Genomic DNA, 23,175 nt, shown 5'->3' on the forward strand with positions numbered 1-23,175 from the left:
ATATATCTTGCAGTTTAGTGAAATATACATATCATATATATTTCAAAACAAGGACATTATTTAGATTTTGTGAGGTTTAATGTTCATCTGCATGATTTTTGTTTCACACATCTGGTACATAAAGTTCATTTTTACATCAAACATAATCCCCATGTAAAAAAGACAAAAAAGTCAAAATGCTTCACATATGGAATAATAACTAGCAGTGACACATACAATGATTGAGTTCATGTGTTCACGATGACTCAGACGATGATTTTCCTTTTACAAACATGAAGATATATTGTATACATCGCATGTATTAGAAAATATTAACAAAAAAAGCTACAGCTCACGTGTATAAAACAAACTCGGCAGGATCGCAAACATAGAAATTAAGTAAAATAATATCACAATTTCAAAAGAAAAGAAAAACAATTTCATATTATCTGAGGCAGTAGGACAACAAAGAAAAATCAACTAGTGGCAAATAATGCATGATCTTCAGTGTTGAAAATGTTAATATTAATAATACATGTGGCAGCAATAATGGAAAATATGTGACATGGGGACAGGGTTTTCTTTCCAGCAATGCGACCCAGGAACCACAGATGATTCTAATGCTACACTAGTACACACACAGAAATCAATGCCAGACATAAAGGTGTGCACAGTAGGTAGCTTCACATATTGTAACCTAGCCCATAAACCACTGCAAAAGATACATTTTTAAAACCAACCCCGAACAACTCTAAGGGTTTCTCTTTTATCACTTGTAACTTTCACATTGAGCACAAACATTGAGCACATTTTTTTTTTCTTTTTTCCAGCATATACATTGGACATGGCCTGACAACATGAGCGTCATTCTTGTCAGATGATCTCATTCCTTACAGAGGTCTGGCTGAGGTTGTAAAGAGGGCAGCAGTGATTTTCATCAGTTCTTCATGGATTCAGGACTGAATGTGACGCTAAATATGCTCTAGAAGGTATATTGAAGATCGTTCTCTAAAAAAATACATCAACATATGCTTTTCTTTCAAAAATAGCTTAATAAGGATGAAAGTTGTGGATTGTCCCTGAAAAAGTTTTGTGTAGGTCAACCAGTGAAATGAAATGGTACATTTATAGTAGTTTTAAACAAAAAGCATTCTGACTATTCAGAGATGATGAAAATGAAAGACGTGGACTGCATGTAATCGCATGCATTTTCAAGGACAACCTACACATATAAATACAGCAGCAACGGAAAATAAAACGCTTTGTCTTTTAACAACGAGCCTTCAAAGAAACAAATTGATACATGAAGGTTTTGATTTTCTGGATCGCTTGAAATGAGTGGCCTGATGAAAAGTATCCGTTTATCTCTAAATCTTTGATAATACCAAATGTAAACATTTGTGTGGAAGCAAATATAGAATGCTCTATTTCTTTGGTAACTACGAGCAAAATGAGATGAAAGTGTTTATGTCAGCAAAAATGAAGTTTTACTTGTGACGTTGTGTCAGATGATATCTCATGAGAGGAAGTGAAATAGAGCCCTTTCATTTTTTTTTGTTTAGAGAAGTGGGAACATTCACATTTCAGATTATAATAACTAAATATAGTTTTGATACTTGATACTATTCAGATATCTTCGAGAAAGACGGCACTGCCAATTTACCCATATAATGCTGTTGCAGCAGAATCACTGTAGGGATGTTGTGCCATGTCATAGTTTTGACAAAATGTCATGAGATAAATAAAATGTTATACTTTAACAGTCACTCAACTCAAGCATGTACAACAAGAAGCAAGCAAATATAATCTGATAAATGAAAGAGTTACAATTGACAAATCAAAACAACCAAAAAGAAACCAAAAAGGTGACACAAAGTTAAAGAAACAGTTCTATCATTATTCATGCAACCTCATGTCATTTCAAACCCGTATGCATTTATTTATTTTTTTTAAGTGGAGCACAAAAAGAGACCTTTTAAATATTGTTCACGCAGCTCTTTTCTATGCTCTCTTAAAAACGAAGGTTCAAAAATCACAGCGATGCCATTAAAAAAAACACTTTTGGTTCCCTTAAAAACCTTTTAGTAATCAGCTCATAAAATAACATTTTAAAAATCTAAAGAACCTCTTGTGCAATGTTAAGGTTCCATGGATGTTAAAGGTTCTTCATGGAACCTCCGAGGTCAACAAAGAATCTTTATTTTTAAGAGTGTACAAGCTCCAAAAGTGACAAAAAACAACAACATAAAAGTACCATAAAACGGGTCCATATGACGTTCATGGTACCTCTATGGAGTTTGGAGAACTTTTAAATATTGTTCGCACAGCTCTTTTCCATACATGCTCCAAAATGAACAGGAAAAAAAAAAAAAAAAAAAAAAAACATTACATTAACTCTTTCCCTGCCAGCATTTAAAAAAAATAAAAAAATAAAAAATGACAGCCACCGCCAGCGTTTTTGAGAATTTTCACAAAAATGTAATGGCCCCCAGAACATTTTGTTGTATATATATATATATATATATATATATATATATGAACATGCAAAGAAAGAAAAGAGCATCTGCTTTAAAAAAATAAAATAAAAAATAAAAAAATAAATCAATACATCTACTGTAGCTTCATGCATTCTTTGTCTAGTTGTCTAGCTTCATGCATTTTTTTTTCTATCAACACTTGACTGTAATTTTCAGAAAAAAAATAAAAATAAATAAAAACTTTGAACAAAAAGTTTTGATCTGGAGATTCTCTATTGATGGTACTTCTATGGAGTTTGTTGTCATTTTTGGAGCCTGACAGCCATGATTACTTTGAACTGTACTTTGAAAAATTCATCCTTTGGGTTCCACGAAAAAAAAATATCAGCATATACACTTTGATATATGAGCGTGCATAAGTAATGAGAGAATTTTCGGGTGATTATTTCTTGAAATACTGTAAATGGACACTTGGCAGAATTGAAATAAAGGAAGGTAAGGTCTAAGAGAGGAAAAGCGAAGGCTGATACCCTGTGTTCAGGAGAAGTGAGGTGTGTTGTTGTGAGAGGAGGGAGGGTGTAGAGTTGTGGTGTGGTGTTTCTAAAATTACAGCACAAGACTAAGGGAACCTAACCACAGCCTCATAGTGAAACATGCAGTGCACAACACACACGGTTTACGGTCCACAAACTACTGACACTTTTATTCATTGTTCCGAGAGACCGCCCGCATCCTGATGTGGCCAGCGCAGGACAACAGTAAAGAGGAAGGAAGTGTTGTTCTCTCCAGGTGTGACTCGTAATAGCTATCCTGTATGGGAAGGGGAACGGAGCTGTCACAGGAGCGTCTCCCAGCTCGGAGGGTCATGGGTTTACACGGACTGCTCTTTGGGGAAGTTAAATGGGGGTCGGGGGGCAGGAGGGGCGGCATTGGGCTGGAAGGTGTACATGGGGGTGTTGGTAGGGTGCTGGGTGTAAGGGATCTGGGGAAGGAAGGTAACAGGGGGGTAGGAAGAAGGAAGCGGAGGTTCAACAAATTGTTCCTGGTTGCCCGGGGGATGGCAGCTCACATAGTCAGCTGGGTTCAGTAGCTCTTCGTTCCCAGAGTTCTGTGGAAACAAGCAAATTTAAGCAACCAGTGGAATATACACTGATATGACAGCGTAAAAGTTCCTTTCACATGATTCGCACTGAAGTTGTGTACAACACAAGGCAGATCCAGCGCTATCTCACAACCAATTTGTACAAATTCGTACTAGTGAGTACAAGGTGGTTAATTCGTACAACCTCGCTCGTACAAATTCGTACGATTTGTCAAAACACCAGTGATGGGTAGGTTTAGGGGTGGGGTCAGGGGAAGGTCATTTGTACGAATTCATATGAATTGGGTAACTCGTAAAATATGTACGATTTAGCAAAAATCGTACAAAGTCATACGAGTGAGGTCGTATGAATTTGTACAAATTAGCCACCTCGTAAAATATGTACAAATTGCCGTGAGATCGGGTTGGCTGATCACGTATACACACAAATTAACATTCTATGCAACTTAATACATAGTAACATATCTGCAACATTTTTCTTGAGGACATGACACTTGTGTTGAAGCCCTGATGTGAGTCATGTGAAAGAGCGTTAAACGGTAATGAAACAATATCCAGCATTTTTTTTTTTCAAAACATGTATTCATACAGTATATATAAATAATACAATACACTCAAAAAATATTAGAAAATATAAATATGTAAATTTGAAAATGAAAAGTATTATCAATCTCTATGTATTTAAAATGATATCTGTCCGTTCATTTTGCAAAATTTGAAATACACACAGCTTTATAAATCTTTTCCTAAATCTCACCCTAAACCTCTCCCTAAACCTCTCCCTAAACCTACCCATCATTTATTTTAGTTAAACATCCAAAAATTCAGTCTCAGAAACCACAGCAACATTTTCTGTAAAGCTTACATTTTGAAAATACTTTGTAAAATGCAAAACCAATGAAATGGCTCAATTGGCGTGGTTCGTCCAAAAAGACTCGCCTTCCAGAAAGTTCCGTCCATACAGCATGAATGAACAGGAACCTTGGCTGTAAATGTCCAAATCATTTCCGTTACTAGTAATATATCCACTTCAAGCTTGCTGAGAACTTTTTCAAAAGGCTACTCACTGCAGAGCAAATGGGTGGAGTTTACATCTAGCTCCCCCTCGCTAGATTTCCAGCGAGGAAGAGTGAATGTTATTTGGGCCTAACGGGTGGAGCTAGAATATCCAACCACACCCTAACCCTACCCCTACCCACAAGTCTATCCTTCCACCCCGTTAGACGTCCAGAGAGGTGGAGCTGGACGTCATTTGACTCTGCAGTGAGCACAACTTGACTTTTTCAGTTTTTGCTCGATGGAACTGCCCATCTCAAATCCGATAAAAAGTTGCTCAGATCAGTATTCATATCCAATGGCAAGAGTGGCAAGTGGAACAGAAATCAGGCAAATATCTCCTGACTTCAACTAGAGGAGAAATAAAATCAAAAAGCTTTGTAGGCACAAGTGCGGGTGAGTAAAATTTAAATTTTCAGGAAATGCTCTCATTTTCTTTCTTAAACTAAAATTTAGCAAGCAAAATCAAGAAGAATACTACTAATAATTCCACTTACTGTATTGATAAAAGTTAAATTTAAATGGATATTGCGTATCAGATGCACGCAGAAAGTGTATGTTAAAGAGGATTTCTGCATATAAAGAGCACACCAAATGAAAGCATAAACTCATGCAATAGATACACAGTGCCAGGAGATCGGGTTGCTTATTCCACCAAAAACATAAATATTTATACATTGAAAAGTCATCAGAAAAGCTGAAGAATTAGCTATATCTTCCACCTCTACCCTGCAAGTTTAATATTATAAAGTATATTAATCCATTTTTCTTCTGTTTCTGTTTACAATACTACATTTTGAAGTCCAGTGTAGAGACAAACACGCAATAGTGTGACACAAACAGCTTATGTATATGTACAGTTAAATTGGGAAATAAAACCCACAACTTCTCAGTTAGATGATCAGTGTGACAGGTACTCCAATCTAATACAACTCATCATGAAAGTAAAAATCCTGCAAAACCGTTGACAAAGGCCATTCCAACAAGCCCGGAGTTACAAAAATGATAAGAATGAAAAACAGACTGGAATATGACATACCATAAAGTGAAATGAAGTAATGAGAAAATGCAGTGTAGAAAGAGTCAGGCAGACAGAAAGAGAGGCCATATTTACACCTGGTGTTACAGTTAGTGAAATCAAAATAGTCTGTGTCATGTATGGTTTCCCTGACTACCTGAAAGTGGTATGAGTGACTGGATCGCAAAAAAATTTTGGACCCTTTTTAAATCTGTATTTAGAACAGACCAATTGTGATTGGATTGCTTGAGAAGAATGTTAACACCAGGGTAAATGGGACCAGAGAGAAAGAGTACATGGAATGGAAAGGTGACTTACGCAGAGTCCCCACGCATCTTTATGTCTATGACAATGATGATTCCCAATCTGTGAGCAGCAGTATTGTAACGGAAGGAGCAACAATTTCAAAATAAACACTAAACGTTCCTCAGGGCTCACCCCTGGGCCATTTTCTTTTCTCAAAGCTGATAGTGAAGGACGCAAGCTAGACACATGAGGTTTAGATGACAGGTGGAACCAGAACTCAGAGTGGGAATGGAGAAGATGAATGTGTGAAAGAATCTGTTCACACATTCATCACATGAAGACATATCTATCAAAATGAAACGCAGCAGTGGCTATTTTTTGTGTATAATAATATTTACGATTTTGTAGCATCTATCTCTGCACAAAGAGCTTGGAAATTATATAAAGAATAATTAAAGGAACTGAATCTTTAAATCTTTAAGGTGATATTTACTCTATTCAAGATGCTCTCGATTGGATGTAACATGACTAAACATGGGCTAAGTTTTCTGAAGAACAGAAATGTATAGCTACTTTGTAGCATTATAGCTACTTCAGTTAGATGCAAGTGCGTCTAGACTTCAAGTGATCTGGAGCACAAAGACAGTTAAATACTGTATCTGTATGCTTTTTCAGCAGTAATAAATACTGTTAATGGCTTCATCATAAGATGCACCCAGCAGGAGAGAGCTGAACTTAATGAAATATTTCAAATGAACACTGTTCTTGCTTACTGACTCTTATGTTGTTCCAAACCATTATGAAATGCTTTCTCGCATTGAACACAAAATATATTTAACAGAATATATTTTCTGCTATTTGTTCAAAAACTGAATGGGGACCAGGGACAGCTGGACATTGTGCTAGATATTTCCTTTTGTGTCCCACACACAAAAGCCTGTTTCCTCTGGTGGCATAGTTAACCCAGTAGCTATTAGACAAAAAATATTTGCTTTCTGGCTATTATGAACATCTGTCTTGTTTTATTAGATCTGTAGATAAAGCCAAAAATTACTGGAGGGAAAAGAGGAGACGCTGGTTTAACCATGCACACTGAGGCATTTTTTTTTTTTTTTTACCTGACAAATAGTATTTCATTATTAATCATTTTTTTAATCAGTCTTTATTCAACTGGTTGTCAAGGAAAAAGATGAAGAAAGTCAGATTAGTGCTAAACCACATTTAAACAATGCGTTCAATGCACTATTTCAGAAAGAGGTTTGCCTACTGATCATGACAGATGTTTGAATGCATATAATGCGAGGCACAGATGGCCCTCAGATATATATAAAACAATATGAATAGTAAGAACTTAAAAACGAAGTTTTCATTTATTAGAAATATTGATTTTCTTCATCTGATTAAAATAAGACAATAATCTGAGGAAAATAAATGTCATTAATATCAAATGTAATTAGAATATATTAGGGAGAGTTGATTCATAGAAAAAAAAAGAGGAATAAAACAACATAAATGTATAGCCACTTACAGTACACAGATAATAACTATGTAACCCTCGTTCCCTGAAGGAGGGAACGGAGACGTAGTCGGACATACCGTACTGATTGGGATCATGCTTAGGGAGCCTGTCATCTTCGAGTATTGATAAAACGAGCCAATGCACATTGGCGTGCAAGCTTTGCATCTCACGTTCCGCCCCGTATATAAATACGGAAGTGGATGCACGCACCATTTCTTTTCCACTGAGGAGCCGAGCGGAGCCCGGAGTCAGTGGTTGTCCAGCAATAGTGGTGACGGGACTACATCTCCATTCCCTCTTTTTTTAAAATACATAACCGATACATTCCCTTTCAGTTTGGTCACGTTCGACGTAGTCGGACGTACCGTACTGATTGGGATCCCCATTAAAACACCACTAGTGCTGCCACCTTCCAGTGCCTAGACAAAAACCTCCTGACCCCCCGCATTATTGAGCCAGAGATAGGACAGGGCTTAGGCCAGGGAAGTCACTGCTGTTCCGCAAGACCCACTCAATCAGACTTGGACAACACTGGGAAAGCATGCCATTTCCGAGGAAAGGAAGACGCACCGAAAGCCACATCCTACCCGAAGGGAGGTAACATGTGGAGGATACACATATGGACTGGGCGTTTTACCAGGCAGTACAACATATGGAATGTCACTGATGTGGCTCCAGCCTATAACAAGGGAAAGACTCACTGGACAGCGATGGCAGAGCGGGCTCTGCCAAGGGTAAGACAAGGGCTCGCCGCAGGGAGCTGTACCGTGGAAGAATACACATATGGGATCGCCGTAGGGATCACAACATATGGACGCAGCCTTGTACAGGTTCCACCAGTGCATACAAGTGATAGGCCTGGCATCAGACACTCTGCCATGTTCATTGCCGAAGGGTGTGGAGGAACTCAACAGGGTTCGGCTAAAGAGGAACTCTACTGGAGCAAGAATGGCGCATGTATCTGGTCCATAGGAGGGGAATGGCGCAGCAAGCCGACACTTCGAACAGGGCTCACAGTGTAACTGGCTTCTTTGTGAAGGAAGCACACTGGAAGCAACCGGCTCGACACGTATTATACATGTTGGTGTCGCCCCACCCCACAGCTCTACAACATCTGTCAGCGAGGCACACTGTGTCAATGCCTAGGAAGCAGCTACACTGTTGGGGTGAGGCAGCTGGGGCAGTCTGGCCCTCTTGGGACCCAGGAACGGAGGAATTTGCTCTTTTTACAATTCGGGTATCGCTGGTACTCCGGGGAGCCAGCGGCGGAACGGTAACCATCTGAAGAGCTCATCCTCCCATCCCTGGGTGGCCTGTCTCAGGGACACTTGGTCTTACTCTTACCACCTGGTTTGGCAGCATCTGAGACAGGCTGGGCAGCCTGCCTGCGGCTGATTCCATGCTGAGGCCTGGTTGGAGGCTGCTGTTGTGGCCTAGCAGGAGTGGAAGCGGCGGCAGGGGGACGCCCTCGGTGACAAGCTGGCGGAGGAACTTCCACTGGAGGCGGGGTGGAGGCAGCAGCAGGCCACCAGGGCAGGATGTGCTGGATGACCTCCGTCTGCACCTGGGGGGCAGATAACTGTTGGGCGCAGTTCTCCACTGCATCGCCGAACAGCCCAACCTGGGAAATGGGGGAGTCCAGGAACAGAACCTTGTCCGCAACCCTCATATCGGCCAGGTTGAGCCAGCGATGGTGCTTCTGGACCACTAAGGTGGACATCGCCAGACCGATCACGCACGTCACAATGCTCGTGCCCGGGAGGTTGAGGTCAGTTGCAGTGCGGAGCTCACCTATGAGCGCACGGTCTAGTCTACCATTGTGCATGTCCATGAGTGCCTTGGCCTGATGGACCTGTAGCAACACCATGGCATGCAGGGAGGAAGCGGCTTGCTCACAGGCTTTGTAAGCTCTGCCCGTAAGAACGGACGAGAACTCACAGGATTTAGAGGGGAGACGAGGATCCCCCTTCCAAGAGGTAGCGGCCGTCGGACACATGTGCATTGTGACAGACTGCTCCACTGGAGGGAAAGCCTCATAACCCTTCACCGCTCCTCCGTCAAGGGTAGAGAGGGGGGAGGAGCTACTCAGGCAGTTTCTGGCAGAGAAAGGTGCCATCCACGACCTGGTAAGCTCTTCATGCACTTCGGAAAAGAAAGGTACTGGGGCGGTAGGCTGAGAACCAGCCTGGCCCGCCCCGAGAACCAATCATCCAACGAGACGGTTCGGGACACGGTGGAGGATTCCACACGAGCTTGACCGCCTCCTGTCCTCTGGAGGGGCCCTGAATGAAATGGCTGGTTGGTCCATTATAGAGGAACCAGCCCGCTCAACGGGGGGCTCCACCGGCTGCGGTGTGATAGAGGAGTGAGGGGCCCACATGGATTGTTACTGGGCAGGGAAGCCATCACTATGATCCTCTGATCAACCATCCCACACAGCGCCTGAGAGCGGGTCATGGTAATGGGGACTCCACCTTCACGCATGAAGGCGAGTCTCGATCTCAATACCACGATTGTCATGTTCCCGCAATGGGAATATGAACTATCCATAAAAGCTGCTTCAGCGTGCTGTAAGCCCAAACAACTATTTGATCGTCAGAGGGGGGCAGGGAACGACCACATCCAGAAACGCACGGGTGGAATGACATCTTGAAAAAGACGCAAACGCACCCATGTTGCTATTTCAGGAAGTTTGGACTCTCACCAGTGCTGGGGCACACAGGGGAATGATGACAGGAACACTGACAGGAATGGTGCAGCCTGTACCAGTGAAGCACTCACTTTCTTCGCCCTCAACCGACCGTCAGACAAACAAACAAACACAAAAAGGAATGCTGCTAAAACAGCAGTTGAGAGCTCAGAAGGCTCGCGACCACCACTGCACTTGCGCTGTAGAAACACCAGCATCGGGAGAGACTTCCAGAAGAAGCACCGACACACTCGCTTGTTGAAAATATCAACACTCTTCAGAGACATTGGCGTGAAGACCGATCGGCTCTGAAGCGAAAGACAAATGGTGCGTGCACCCACTTCCGTATTTATACCCGCGCTGCGGGGCGGAGCGTGAGATGCAAAGCTCGAACGTCAATGTGCATAGGCTCGTTTTATCAATACTTGAAGATGACAGGCTGACAGGCAAGAGTGATCCCAATCAGTACGGTACGTCCGACTACGTCGAACGTGATCAAACTGAAAGGGAACTAAACTTTAATTTAAAGTCTTGGGTTGAACTCTGATATTAGATGACTAATATACATATGCACAAACACAAAAACAGCTGCTTCCTTTGGAGGAAAAACACTGTTTTATTAACAAGCGTACATAATAAAATGTCTACAGATGGAGGAGGTGAACCATTATGACAGCACCTTCCTCACAGACAGTGAGAGATTCAGAGAGACACTTCACTCCTGAATAAAATGCAGCACTAATCTAAATGAAAATCACTGGCCGAATAAGAAGCCCTCTTTTTCTTTCTTTTTTCCAATACCTTCAACAGTGAGGTAGGCGTGTAGGGGTCTCTCTGATAGTCCACCATGGGGAATTCGACCTAAATAGGCTTCCTTTATCTGCTTTGACAATGTAATGATTCCCCCATCGCAGCATTTCCCCATTCCAGAACTTTGGAATTTGCCAAAGCAATTATTTCACTATCTTCAGAGAAGGAATTTGACCTTCTGGCCTGCCTAGTGGCTCTACATAAAGCCAGTTACAAAGCTGATTGAAAATGCTTTCAAATAATATGTACTGATTGAAATGGACCTATTTTTTGTACCCCATTTAAGAAAGGTGGAATCCAGAGTTTATCTGTCAGTCGTTCTTGAGTGCTCCTTTGACCATGTAAAACATGCCTCTATTTTGCCTCAATCAGTGATCTGAACAGAGGAATTATCTGCACGTTAATGTATAGGATCCACAGAGACACTGTACAGCCAATTAGAAAACATATTCAAGCCATAGTTTAATGTTTGATATCTTTTGGCTTACTCCAGGAGAACATTTCAGGAAAAGCCCTTCTGAAAAACAGGAGCTCATAAGAAGACTTAAGGTCCTGGATAGAAACACCAAACCTTCTAAAGCTACATAAATGATGTGATCTGTTGTGATTATTATTGTGTGCATGTGTGTGTGTGTGTGTGTGTGTGTGTGTGTGTGTGTGTGTGTCTTGAATCAGGACTTTTTTTGCATTGTAATTTTAACCATGCATTCTTAATCGTAATTCTAAGAAATGCACACAGACGTGTACTGTATGTAAAATAAAATTTCTGATCAATTCTTAATCATCACATCATTGTCTCCTGTTCTTCCTCTGCCTCTCTCGGCTATTACAATTGTTAACATGATAAAGTGCTGACTGATTGTAAATAACATAAACAAATCTGATTTTATTTTGACAGTGAGAGATCTAGTTAATATAATAGTAGGATCAAAACATTTTTTTTTTTTTTTTTTATTATATGAATTGCTTGTTTACTGACAGTAGGCCTATGACAATTGGAGAAGGACATGCTTAATTGTAATGTAAATGACACAATGGGCTAAAATAGGCTTCATTTTCTTTTGGCAAAATATTATTTATTTTGATTTTATTTTGATTTTGGTGTGAAATGTGACCCAGACATTTATTGGCAGATAACAGGAGGAAATTAAGTATGAAAAATAATAGAGCCTTAACAATCACCACTAAAAGCGAGGGATATTTCTGGATATGAGCAAAACTAATCTGTTTTGAAAAATGAACACAATGAAAATATGTTGATAAATGATTCCTCTGCAGTCGAATCTCTTGTGACTTCTTGTGAAATCTTGTGAGAAATCTTGTTTTGACATATGATCATAGAGGAGCTAAAGTAAAACTAGATCCAAATGGGTCGCCGTAGATCTTTAACGATAAAAACATGGTTTACTTATTAACTGAGGTTTGAGTGCATTACAAGAATTTCAGATCGTGTAGATACTGCACTGCATAATATGACATACAGTCCAAATGCATGAGTTACATAACACAAATGTGTGAATCATTTTCTCTGCAAATTCCAAAAGAAACTTTTCATAATTTTTTCACAGTACAATTTTACATTATACACCCACCATCTCACTGAATGTCAGTATAACACCAAAGTGATTAACACCTGGGTGTTATCATTAGATATCTCTCATCTCAGTACATCTGTTCTTGGGCTCAATAACAAGGACACATCACCAACCAGGATTACCCACACACATTTACCCATACTTCTCTCTCCGCTGCCAGGTTAATTACTAGTTATCTCATTCATAGACCCACACACTCTAATATGAAAGGTCACTATGATGTGTGTTTAAAAAGGCAAAATCAACACTCAGACAAGTACCCTTACACAGGGAAGAGAGATAAGGTTGACAGATAATAAGCTTATCTACATTGAAGTATATTAAAATTAACTCTAAGGCCCTATTTTAACGATCTAAGCGCATAGTCTAAAGCGCACAGCACAAGTTCACTTAGGGCGTGTCCGAATCCACTTTTGCCAGTTTAACGATGGGAAAAATGGTCGGCGTGCCAGGCGCATGGTCTAAAAGGGTTGTCCCTATTCTCATAATGAGTAATGGGTATGTTTTGGGATTTACATGCGTTAAACCAATCAGAGTCTCATCTCCCATTCTACTCCATCAATGTTCTGATCATCGTTCTGAATCCGATCTTGATGTGGTCTTTGACAAAAACGCGTTCTTTTTGCTCAAAATGTTGCTTTTTTTTATGAAACACCCATTCAAGTGTTGAAAAAAAGAAAGAATGCATGAAGCTAGAATAAAACTATTTTGTTTAAAAGCTGAGGTTCTATCTTTTGATATATTGCATGTTCAGATTTTCATTCAACAAAATATTCTGGAAACTTTTCTGAAAATGATCAAAAATGCTGTCGGAGGCTGGCAATTTTTTTTTTTTTTTTTTTTTTTAAAGGCCAATATAGGCTAATATAGGGAAGTCATAGCAAATAGAAATGTGCCTGAGATATATTAACATGCTTGGATTTTATGCTGTATTTTCTTCAATATCATGTGGAATATTCCTACTTGTTATCTTTGTCTTCCTTTCATAAAAGCTTTACTTTTCCGAGCACTCAAGCCCCCGGAATGCTCACGGCAAAGTTCTTGATCATTCTTCGCTTAGTGGTCAAAAGAAGTTTGAAATGGCTTTAAAAAAAATCGGCTTAGACTGCTGCGAGTGTCGTTTAGATATACATGCTGCGTGCTTTCCTCTCAAAAAGAAAATAAACTCAACAAAGATGACAACTGTAAGAAAACACCTATTAAAATGATACGTTTGCTGGGACTTGTCTTTAATTTCACCTCATTTATATTTGGCCAGATAATAAAACAAATCACATTTTGAATTTTAGAAATTCAATTCTCTCTCTCTCTCTCTCTCTCTCTCTCTCTCTCTCTCTGGCTTTTCTTTCCTTCTTAATCTTTAACCTTTTCACACACACAAACAAGACAAACAAGATGATTGAGGCAAGATTTACAAAGAAAGAACAATGGACGAGTGTAAGGGTGAGGTCAGAACACAAAGAAATAAAGCTCAATGAACAATACTGCAAGATCTTTTGGAAGAAAGGTTGCCATCTGAGACTGTAAATCCTTTGAATCATCATGGCTTAGAGGGGATGAGAAATAAAAAAACATGTTTGGTCTCTAATGACAGATATTGGAATGTCAGTCATAAATCATTATGGTAATATGGGTCAAATGGCTAAAGCCACATTTGAGGCATAAGCTGAGGAGGTAATTATCATTTTTAAAGGCCACATTTGGGCTTGAATGGCATTACAAATGATATTGAATCTCATTAATGTTAATAAGTACTAATGGAAAATAAAAACACTTGGAAATTGCAATTCAAAGCAAATGTAATTGCATCATTTAAGCAATTAGAGAAAATGCACCTCAGTCCAGACAAAGTAAAAGAGAAACTCCATGACTTTGTGATGTATTCAAGGAATCAGATTCCTATTAAAAGCACTCTAAGGGGGAAATTCACTGAATTGAGTCTGCTGATGGCATTGTTTCTTAGCACACGCTCTCTGTGTTGTTTTAGCACTCAGTTCACTAAAGTAATTATGCAAAAACCAGTGCAAACGTGCCCATAAAATTAGTCCTAAAACCTATTTGCACGTCGCAATTATTTCAGGCCTGAGAGCAAATTTTTGGAGGATGCAGCAGATTAGTGTGCTCTGACCTGAACTACACAGCATTACTTAACCACTACGATCCAGGGTCACTCTTTAAAATGCTGTGCATCATGGATATATACCTGGGTAATGCTGTTCTCCATCATTCGATCTGCATTTAATAAATTCAGCCCAGGCTCATTAGAAAAGAGTACCTGTGGCAACATTTTTGCCAAACGCAAAATACATTGTGTATTTCACAGTTCACGACAGTTTCAAAGTGAAATGTCCAGTGAGTAGCGCTAAAAGCATGTTTAGGTTTTTCTTTTTTTGGAACAGATGAACGTGAATATGGCAACGTTTTATTACGTTGGAGTTTGTACGTATCACCACAGTTCTGAGTTGAAATGTCTGATGAGTGGCGCTAAAAGCTCAATGATCCATTTTAAAATAATGTACATCTACACTAAACCCTAAACCTACCAGATAGTGTTAACAAAAGCAAATGTGACATAAAAACGCAATCGTAACCATGCCATTTTAGCTTGTTTTTGAGCTCTTTTATTGTGACTCGTCTTTCACAGGATTCGTACCCGAGCTCTCTGCATCATTAGTACTATTCTGTACCAGCTGAGCTATCGAGCAAGCTTGGTATGTCATGAAAACTCAAAAAAATACATTTGTTTACAAATCATAAACTTAACCTTAACCAATGTACTTACCTTGTTGGCCACTACTTTCTTTGGCACTGTAAACCCTACCGCTCAAAATAATTAATTGGTTTCAGTAGGACAAACTTAAATTAAACTAATTAGTTCAGTCAAATTAACTTTTATGAGTATTTAGCACTTTCTTTTCTTTCAAGTTCACAGAACTGATATTTTTTTTTAACTAAACTGAACTGTTTCATTATTTTGAGTGTTATGAAATTATTTCTTTTAATTTAGACGAACTTAAGTTTAACTGAAATGGCTAGGGTGTCTATTTCCCAGCATGCTTTGCCGATGGCACTCGAAAGGGAGAGTAAATGCTACAATTAAGTGCATTAAGTTTAAGTTTTTTTTTTATATATATACTTTTTTTTTTGGTGCAAGATTAATGTTAAGTGGGAGATTTAGTAGTGCATTAAGTTTAAGTTTTTTTTTAAATATATATATACTTTTTTTGGTGCAAGATTAATGTTAAGTGGGAGATTTAGTAGTGATTAATGTTTTGTTATGCTAATTCAGAAGAATTTCTGTTAATGTTGGTTTTAGCATAGTTACCATCATGGTGACAAGTGGTGCATGCAGCTTGATTTGAGAGCAAATAAAACCTTTATATTGCTGCACTCATACAGCAAGTGCTACTGTATAACATACTATTGTTAACATGTTTACAAAATAGTATGTTAGCAAACTAGATGTTGAAGCTAGCTAAGCTGCCAGTTCTGCTTACTTAAACTTTGAATTTCTTAACTTAAAAAATTTGAGGCAACTGATTGCTTTACATTTTTTGAGTTTTGCCAACTTATTCGGGTTTACAGTGATAAGTACACTATAAGTACATGTAAGTGCATTTACTGTAAAATAAAGTCCAACCAAAAAAAATTTGATTACAGTATTATTCCATAATAAGCCTAATTTCATATAAAGAGAGCGTGTTTGCACTGAATAAAGGACAGACTTAAATTGTATCCAATGCTATTTTAGAGCATTCAGTGCACACATTACTGTGAAATCACTTTATATATTCTAAATTGTTCTTGCTGTATTGATATTTTAATAAAAAGAAAAACTTTTCAGAGCTTTCACTCAGCAAAAAAACTATTTTTATGGAGAAGTTCTTTGTGTCCTTGAACAGAAATAAATTATTATTATAACGCGTTTAGCATCAGTCCTCATATATGATCCTGACTTTTTCTTTTACAGTGCAGTATTAAACTTTGACTTTAATGCTTGGCTTAAAAATACAGTTTTCATAACATTGATGAAAAATGCCAGAGAAACATAATATTATGATACAAATAATTTTGATCTGAAATCTTATCTTATGCTTGTAAGCCATTAGAGAAAAGTACTTTGGTGGGTCCATGACCCATTGATAGTATTTGATAATCTGTATTTACATGGTACTCAAAGGATACCAAAACTTTTTTGCCTGTGGAAGCACTTAAAATAGACTTCTATAATCCTGATTCACCCATCATTATGAAAAAAAAAAAAAAAAAAAAAAAAATCCACAGTTTTCACTTCCCTCTTTTTGAAAACACTTTATAGCTGCTGACGTTGATTTAACAATTCCATTTGTTGATTTTGCTCCTTTGCCTTTAAACTTTACATTATCCGCTAAGAAAGGCTGTCAGCGTTTTGAAAATAAAAGGAAGTCGAGTTGTTTTTTTTCATGTTTTACGATGTTCCTGCTCAGCAGTGTTTGCAGTGGTGGCCCTCTGAGAACTCCACGCTGTGATATTAATTGCTTGTTTTAACAGTGAGGCTGACTCATTCAGACTTTACCCCTGAGAACTGCTTTTTTCTTGCACTGTCTTCCTCTCGGCTGCTATTATCTAAGAAGAAGAAGACGAAGAGATGGGTTTCTGAAGCGATGGGAAATCTCCTGCACACTGGGACGGTAACAGGCACAAGTCAGACCCTCTTGTGTGTATATCTTATACAGTGGAGATAACGTTAAAATAACTCTCTGAAACCTACTGAGCAAATAAAACGACAAAATCTTAATAAAAAGATAAAAGTACAAACACGACCATTTAAAAGTTTGGAGTCTGTAAAGTTTTTGATGTTTTGAAAGAAGTCTTTTCTGATCACAACTGCAGCATTTATTTGATCAAAAATACAGTACAACAGTAATATTGAGATTAAGTAATATTATGTAATAATATTAAATAATAAAAATTGATCCTTCAGAAATCATTCTAATATGCTGCTTTTATTATCTGTTATTATTAATGCTAAAAACTGTTTCTGCCACCAATTTTTGTGGAATCAGTGATAATTGTTTTTTACTTCAGGATTGTGTGATGAATAAAACATTCAAATGAACAGCATTTATTTAAAATAGAATATATATATATATATATATATATATATATATATATATATATATATATATATATATATATATATATATATGTATTTTAAATAAATGCTGTTCATGCAAAAACAATGACTGTATTCAAAGAGGTTTCCCGAATAATCTGCTTGTCTGCCATTGGTTGGCCAAACCTCACACTCACTCCATTGGTTAAGCCAATATTGCTGTGTTGGAATGATCATACAAAATCATGAATTTTAAAGGAGACATATCATGCTTTTAAATTGTTCCTTTTTACATATAAATCATACATTTGTAGTCTATATAAAGCGGAACTGCAATGCTTGGGTCTGAATTCCTCATTATTATAGCTCCACAGGCCCCTTTTCTACCCCTTTTCTGATGTGCGTCTGAGAGCAACTCGTTTTGGTGCGGTCTCTTTAAATACAATTGAGACACTTCATACCCCGCCCCCTCTCCAGGTTGCAGAGGTGACACTCGGTTCAACTCCACCCCGTTCAGCCATTTTTGTAGTTTGATAGCAGAGATACGATTATCTAGCGGCACAGAAACTTTTTATTCACACGTTATTAACAAAATGTCAACAACGGAAGACTTGTCCAGCCAGCCTTACATGTTCGAGCCAGAGTCGGAGCAGGAGCGAGATGAAAATGAAGACGACGAACCTGTAGAACAACGTCTTAATATGGATGTATCGCAATGGTGTGTACTGTTACACATGAAACTTCCGACCTTTTACCACCGTGACGATTTATTTTGATTAATATGTGCGAGGGAGAGAGAGCAAGACAGCGTCTAGTTTGGAGACGGTGATGTCTTGTTTACACTTTCGCCTGGCTCTGAAGAGAGAGAGTGAGCGCGCGCGACCGGGTCTCTCTCTCTGCTGTTCTTTCAGTTAAACATGCGTCCTGTCACAAGCGCGGCAGTTTATCTACATTAAACGGTGTAATGAAGCGTGTGGGTTACTACATCCAACAACCGAACATTTTAACTTACCCTCTCGTAACTTCTGCATCCTTTAGCTTGGACTACAAAATTGCAGCGAGAAATAAAAATGGCGGATTGCTCGAAGTGTTGGGCCGGAAGTCAATGTCCTTATTTGGCAGTTCCGCTGCAAATACTGTGACGTAATAGTTCAAAAAACGTCATAGATAACAGAAAAATCGGAACAGGTTGAAAAATATGACCAAAACAGAATATAAAGATATCAAAGAAGCACCTGAAGAGAATAATTTCATATTTTCTGTACTTCTAAACACTCCAAATATACAACAAAATGCATTTAAGGGCTAAAAAAGTGCATTTGGCATGATATGTCCCCTTTAAAGCATTAAAGAGTCACAGCTAACTTATAGCTGTCTCTAATATTAAACAGTGAAATTATATTTTTTTGACTGAAAAAATGACACATCAAAACACATCATCTTTAAGTAGGCTACCCCATCAAACTGACATTAGTGACATGTTATCGCGTCACTATCATGGTTGCTCATTTGTTCTAATTAGAATCTTTAGTATTTAATCACATCTAAGACAGCTACTTAACATATGGGAATTTAAATTGCAATTAACCAAACGTCCACTCATATATCTCTTCCAAATCCTCATTAAACATAGTCTTCCATACTTAAAGTTATTGAATAATATATAAACCATTTGCAGCAATGTAATCAATCTCAGTTGTAAAAGCTGACGATTCTCCAGATGCGTGATAATGCAGACTATACCAGACTTCTTGTTTTGGACACAAAAGTTCACTTTTAAAAACAAATATAAAGCCTTTTCCAAGCTTTCAGACATGTTTGTACTAGTGATGCAGTTTTGATTTTAGCATTGTGTATAAAGCATTGTGTTCAGCTTTTAAACGTATTTATTACTGGTTTACTGGATAATGATTGACTAATATGATTCATTATTTATAAATCAATACATAAATAACTAAAATTTATCTTGACTACATAGTTGAATAAATACTCACCGGCCACTTTATTAGGTACACCTGTTCAACTGCTCATTAGCAGTTACCAGGTTACTGGTCATTTTAATTTATTTATTTATTTATTTTTAATTATTGAACAATATCATAATATTTCGAAGGTCTACTTTAAACATTCTAGAAACTATATGTTGTAACTGATTACATGTAATCTGGATTACGTAATCAGATTCCAAAAATGAAGTACTTGTAATTTATACGTTTTAAAATACTTGTAATCAGATTACAGTTACTTTATTGATTACATGATTGCATGTTATTCTCACAATAGCAGTAAATTATACATAATTCATTGATTCTACCTACTACTATTTTTTTTTTTTTTTTTTTTTTTTTTTCATCTTTTACATTTTCCCTTCTAAAACAGCCTATACTGCTTATATACATTCAGAAGTTCTTCCAGGTTTGTGGAATTGCACACACAGACCAGCCACTGAAGACTGAGACACACACAGCTTTTGATCACTGGATTTACAGAAATCACTTAACCTTTAAGAAGTTTTTTCTCAATACCGCAGCATTGCATATCTAATAAGCTCCTGGCGAACACATTGATTATTATTGTTATTTGAATTATCACTCAGTGAGTCATTTAACCACATATTAATGTCTTTGGAAGGCCTTTGTCTTTCAAACACATTAAAATATACAAATTCACATCATTTCATATTGTACATGCAATGCAGGGATTCCCCAACTTTTTTGTCAGCTGAACCTGTTCATAACCTCTATTATGTTGACATAATAGATTTACTTGAAGGACCCCCTGAGATTTGAAGTTAAGAAGTTATAGAAATAGAAGAAATAATACAATTAAGTCCACGGGTTAATGGTGAAATGACATGCAGGTAAACAAATAAAATATTTTTTTTAAAGAAATTTTTAGTAAGTGCTTAATTTTGAATGAAAATTATTATATTTTTGAATTCCCAATTGAATAAAATTGTTTTAATTCTAATTTAACATTTTTATGATTTAATTGCATAGCATTTCATTAAACTCACAAGCCACTGCAGTTCCACCATAATCCCCAGTCTGGGAAACCCTGACATAATGTAATATTTAATGCACTTCATGTTGTTGATAAAGAATGGAATATATTTTCTATCTTTTTGTATTTTTATACCAATATGGTACAAGATTATCCAATTCAAATCAATGTGATAAACAAGTTAGGTTAAAAGTAATCTAAAAGTAATGAAAAATAGTCAGATTGCATTACCTTAAATGACGTAAAAGACGTAATTTGTGAGTAATCTACCCAGCACTTTAAGTAATTTTGCAACTACATGTCAACTACCAGTCATTAGAATTTTAGTAGACTGTCTTATATCTGCTAACACTTTATTCTGATGGTACCCCAACATACATTCTACTGACTATAAGTGACTTTGCCACTGCATGTCAACTTATTCCACTTACCCGAACCCTATACATAACCCTAACCTAACAGTCTACTAATATTTTATTGAGAGTTAGTTGACATGTTGTTTACTTATTAGCTACTTATAGTTAGTAGAATGTCTAAACTGGACCATCGAAATAAAGTTTGATAAAAATGTCTATCCAATTAGAGGGCAGCCTTGGACAATATAAGAGTGGATAGATAGATAAAGGTAAAATGAAAACAACAGAAGAAAGTAAGCACAAACAGGAGACACAGAGGGAATTTAGTGCTCAGTGAGAGAGAGTGAGGGACAAACAGAGGAAAAGAAACATAGGAGTGCATCAGTCTGTGTACCTTGAGGCCAGAGTCATAGGGGGAAAGGCCTACAATGGCATGCGTTAGTGTGAGCTAGGCTGGATGGTTGCGTACTCGACAAGGTCCCCGCCAGTGTGCACAGAGCTTCGTGGGCTGGGAGAAGATGCCAAAGCTGCAGTGTCCAGTTCCGCATACTGGACATCACAATCCTTGTGACCAGAATTCTGGAGATAAGAGAGGTGGAGAGGATGTATGAGGAGTGGAGCTCAAAAAGAGAGAGAGAGAGAGAGCATAGAGGAGAATGGAAAGAGAGAGCTGTCACTCCATTCTGAGAACACACAGACTCCAGGTTAGTGAAATGAACTTCACTGAGGAGTCCAGTCATAATACCTTTTTTTTCCTTTTAACTAAAACCTTTTTACTAAAAATGCCATTTTAACTGAGGGTGAATCTCACGAAAAAAAGCCTACTTTTGTATCATTAAGATTTATTTTGCATTATGACACTTTTAATTAAGCACGTTCTCCCCAGTTTGTCATTACCGTAACGTGAAGCATCAGGATGTTTTCTTTCTTTCTTTCTTTATTTATTTGAAAACATTATTTTTCCCACTATTCTTAATGATGATTCTCATTAGATCTATATATCATTACTGTATACTATGCGTGTATAGAGTCATTTTTACTCTCACAAAAAAAAAAAAAAAAAAGCAATATACTGTTTATTTTTGAGCACACTCAACAAATAATGCTATGTATATTTATATATAAATAGTTACAAATACTTTACAATTTTTAAATGCTACTTTATATCCCACTACATTAATGATAATGATTGTTTTTTGGGGTGTTTTGTGGGTTATGAGAATGGGGGAGGGGAGTTGCTTAATTGTCATGAAAATATTCTATACAAATATAAATTAATATAATTATAATTGTTTGTATATAATTATATAATAATTAGTAATTCTATAATATATGTTTTACATTCACAAAATATACTAAAACATACTGTAATAAGTTTTCAGATGTTTTTTTTTTCATGGGGGGGGGGGGGTAATACTCATAAAAAAAACCAATTTTTTCACATCATAGTACTTTTTAAGAATCACGATAATGATAATTGCATGGTTGAAACTATGAAATTCAATAATGAAAAAAAAATTTTTTATATTTTTGAGTTAAATATGGCCAGGACATGTTCTTGCCAGGTTTTATGAGATTCACCCCCACATTTATGGCTTGTGTGCTGATAATGAGACCAACAACAAATGTATTTGTATGCACTTAATTGTCTGAGTAATATTTGAAGCTCTAACAATGTATATATATTGTCTCTGTAAATGACAGATTCTTTCATTGCTTCTGTGTTGGTATCACCATCTTGACTCTATGACTGCCTTCTGCCTCTAAAGCTGTTAAATCATGTAGTTCAGGCAATATGACCAGACTCCTCCACTGAAGTGACATGGAAGAGCAGAGATGAGATGAATGGACAGACATTATGAAGCATGATAATGATAATACAGAAACCAGAAGTGGCGATGTTTTCATATAAAGAGACAGATGGCCTGGCGTGTAACCGATAAATCAATCAAGCTAGAAAAAAACAAACATGAGCCTGTGTTCAAAAGGGCCAAGGACTCGAACACAGCTCCTCAAGGTTGAACGAAAGACAATCAATGATGTGAATCTGTAAGATGACATACAGCGGCCCAAATTGTATTTGAACAATGAATGCCATTGCAGCACATTTCAAAATATTACTTATTTAAAATAATGTAAATGTTCTACCAATGACATTCAAACATGCGTCTTAAATGTCCACATACTGTTCTCTTTGGGTCCACCGTATTAACACATATATAACAAATAT

General features: G+C 37.5%; 1 protein-coding gene across 4 annotated transcripts in view; it reads right to left on the minus strand.

Annotated features, from left to right (window-relative positions):
- Window positions 1-3,193: 3,193 nt before the first annotated feature.
- nectin1b (nectin cell adhesion molecule 1b) overlaps window positions 3,194-23,175 on the minus strand; it is a 244,386-nt gene continuing 224,404 nt past the window's right edge. For 2 of the 4 annotated variants that reach the window (XM_084124508.1, XM_084124505.1), the window contains one exon: window positions 3,194-3,564. In XM_084124508.1, the coding sequence (XP_083980634.1) occupies window positions 3,328-3,564 (237 nt within the window). In that variant the 3' untranslated portion in view covers window positions 3,194-3,327. Of the gene's footprint in view, window positions 3,565-19,937; window positions 21,525-23,175 lie in introns of those variants that run through there. The other 2 variants (XM_084124507.1, XM_084124509.1) reach the window with 2 other exon arrangements.

This window comes from Abramis brama (genome assembly GCF_963993115.1).
Source record: "Abramis brama genome assembly, chromosome: 9".
Classification (NCBI taxonomy): Eukaryota; Metazoa; Chordata; class Actinopteri; order Cypriniformes; family Leuciscidae; genus Abramis; species Abramis brama.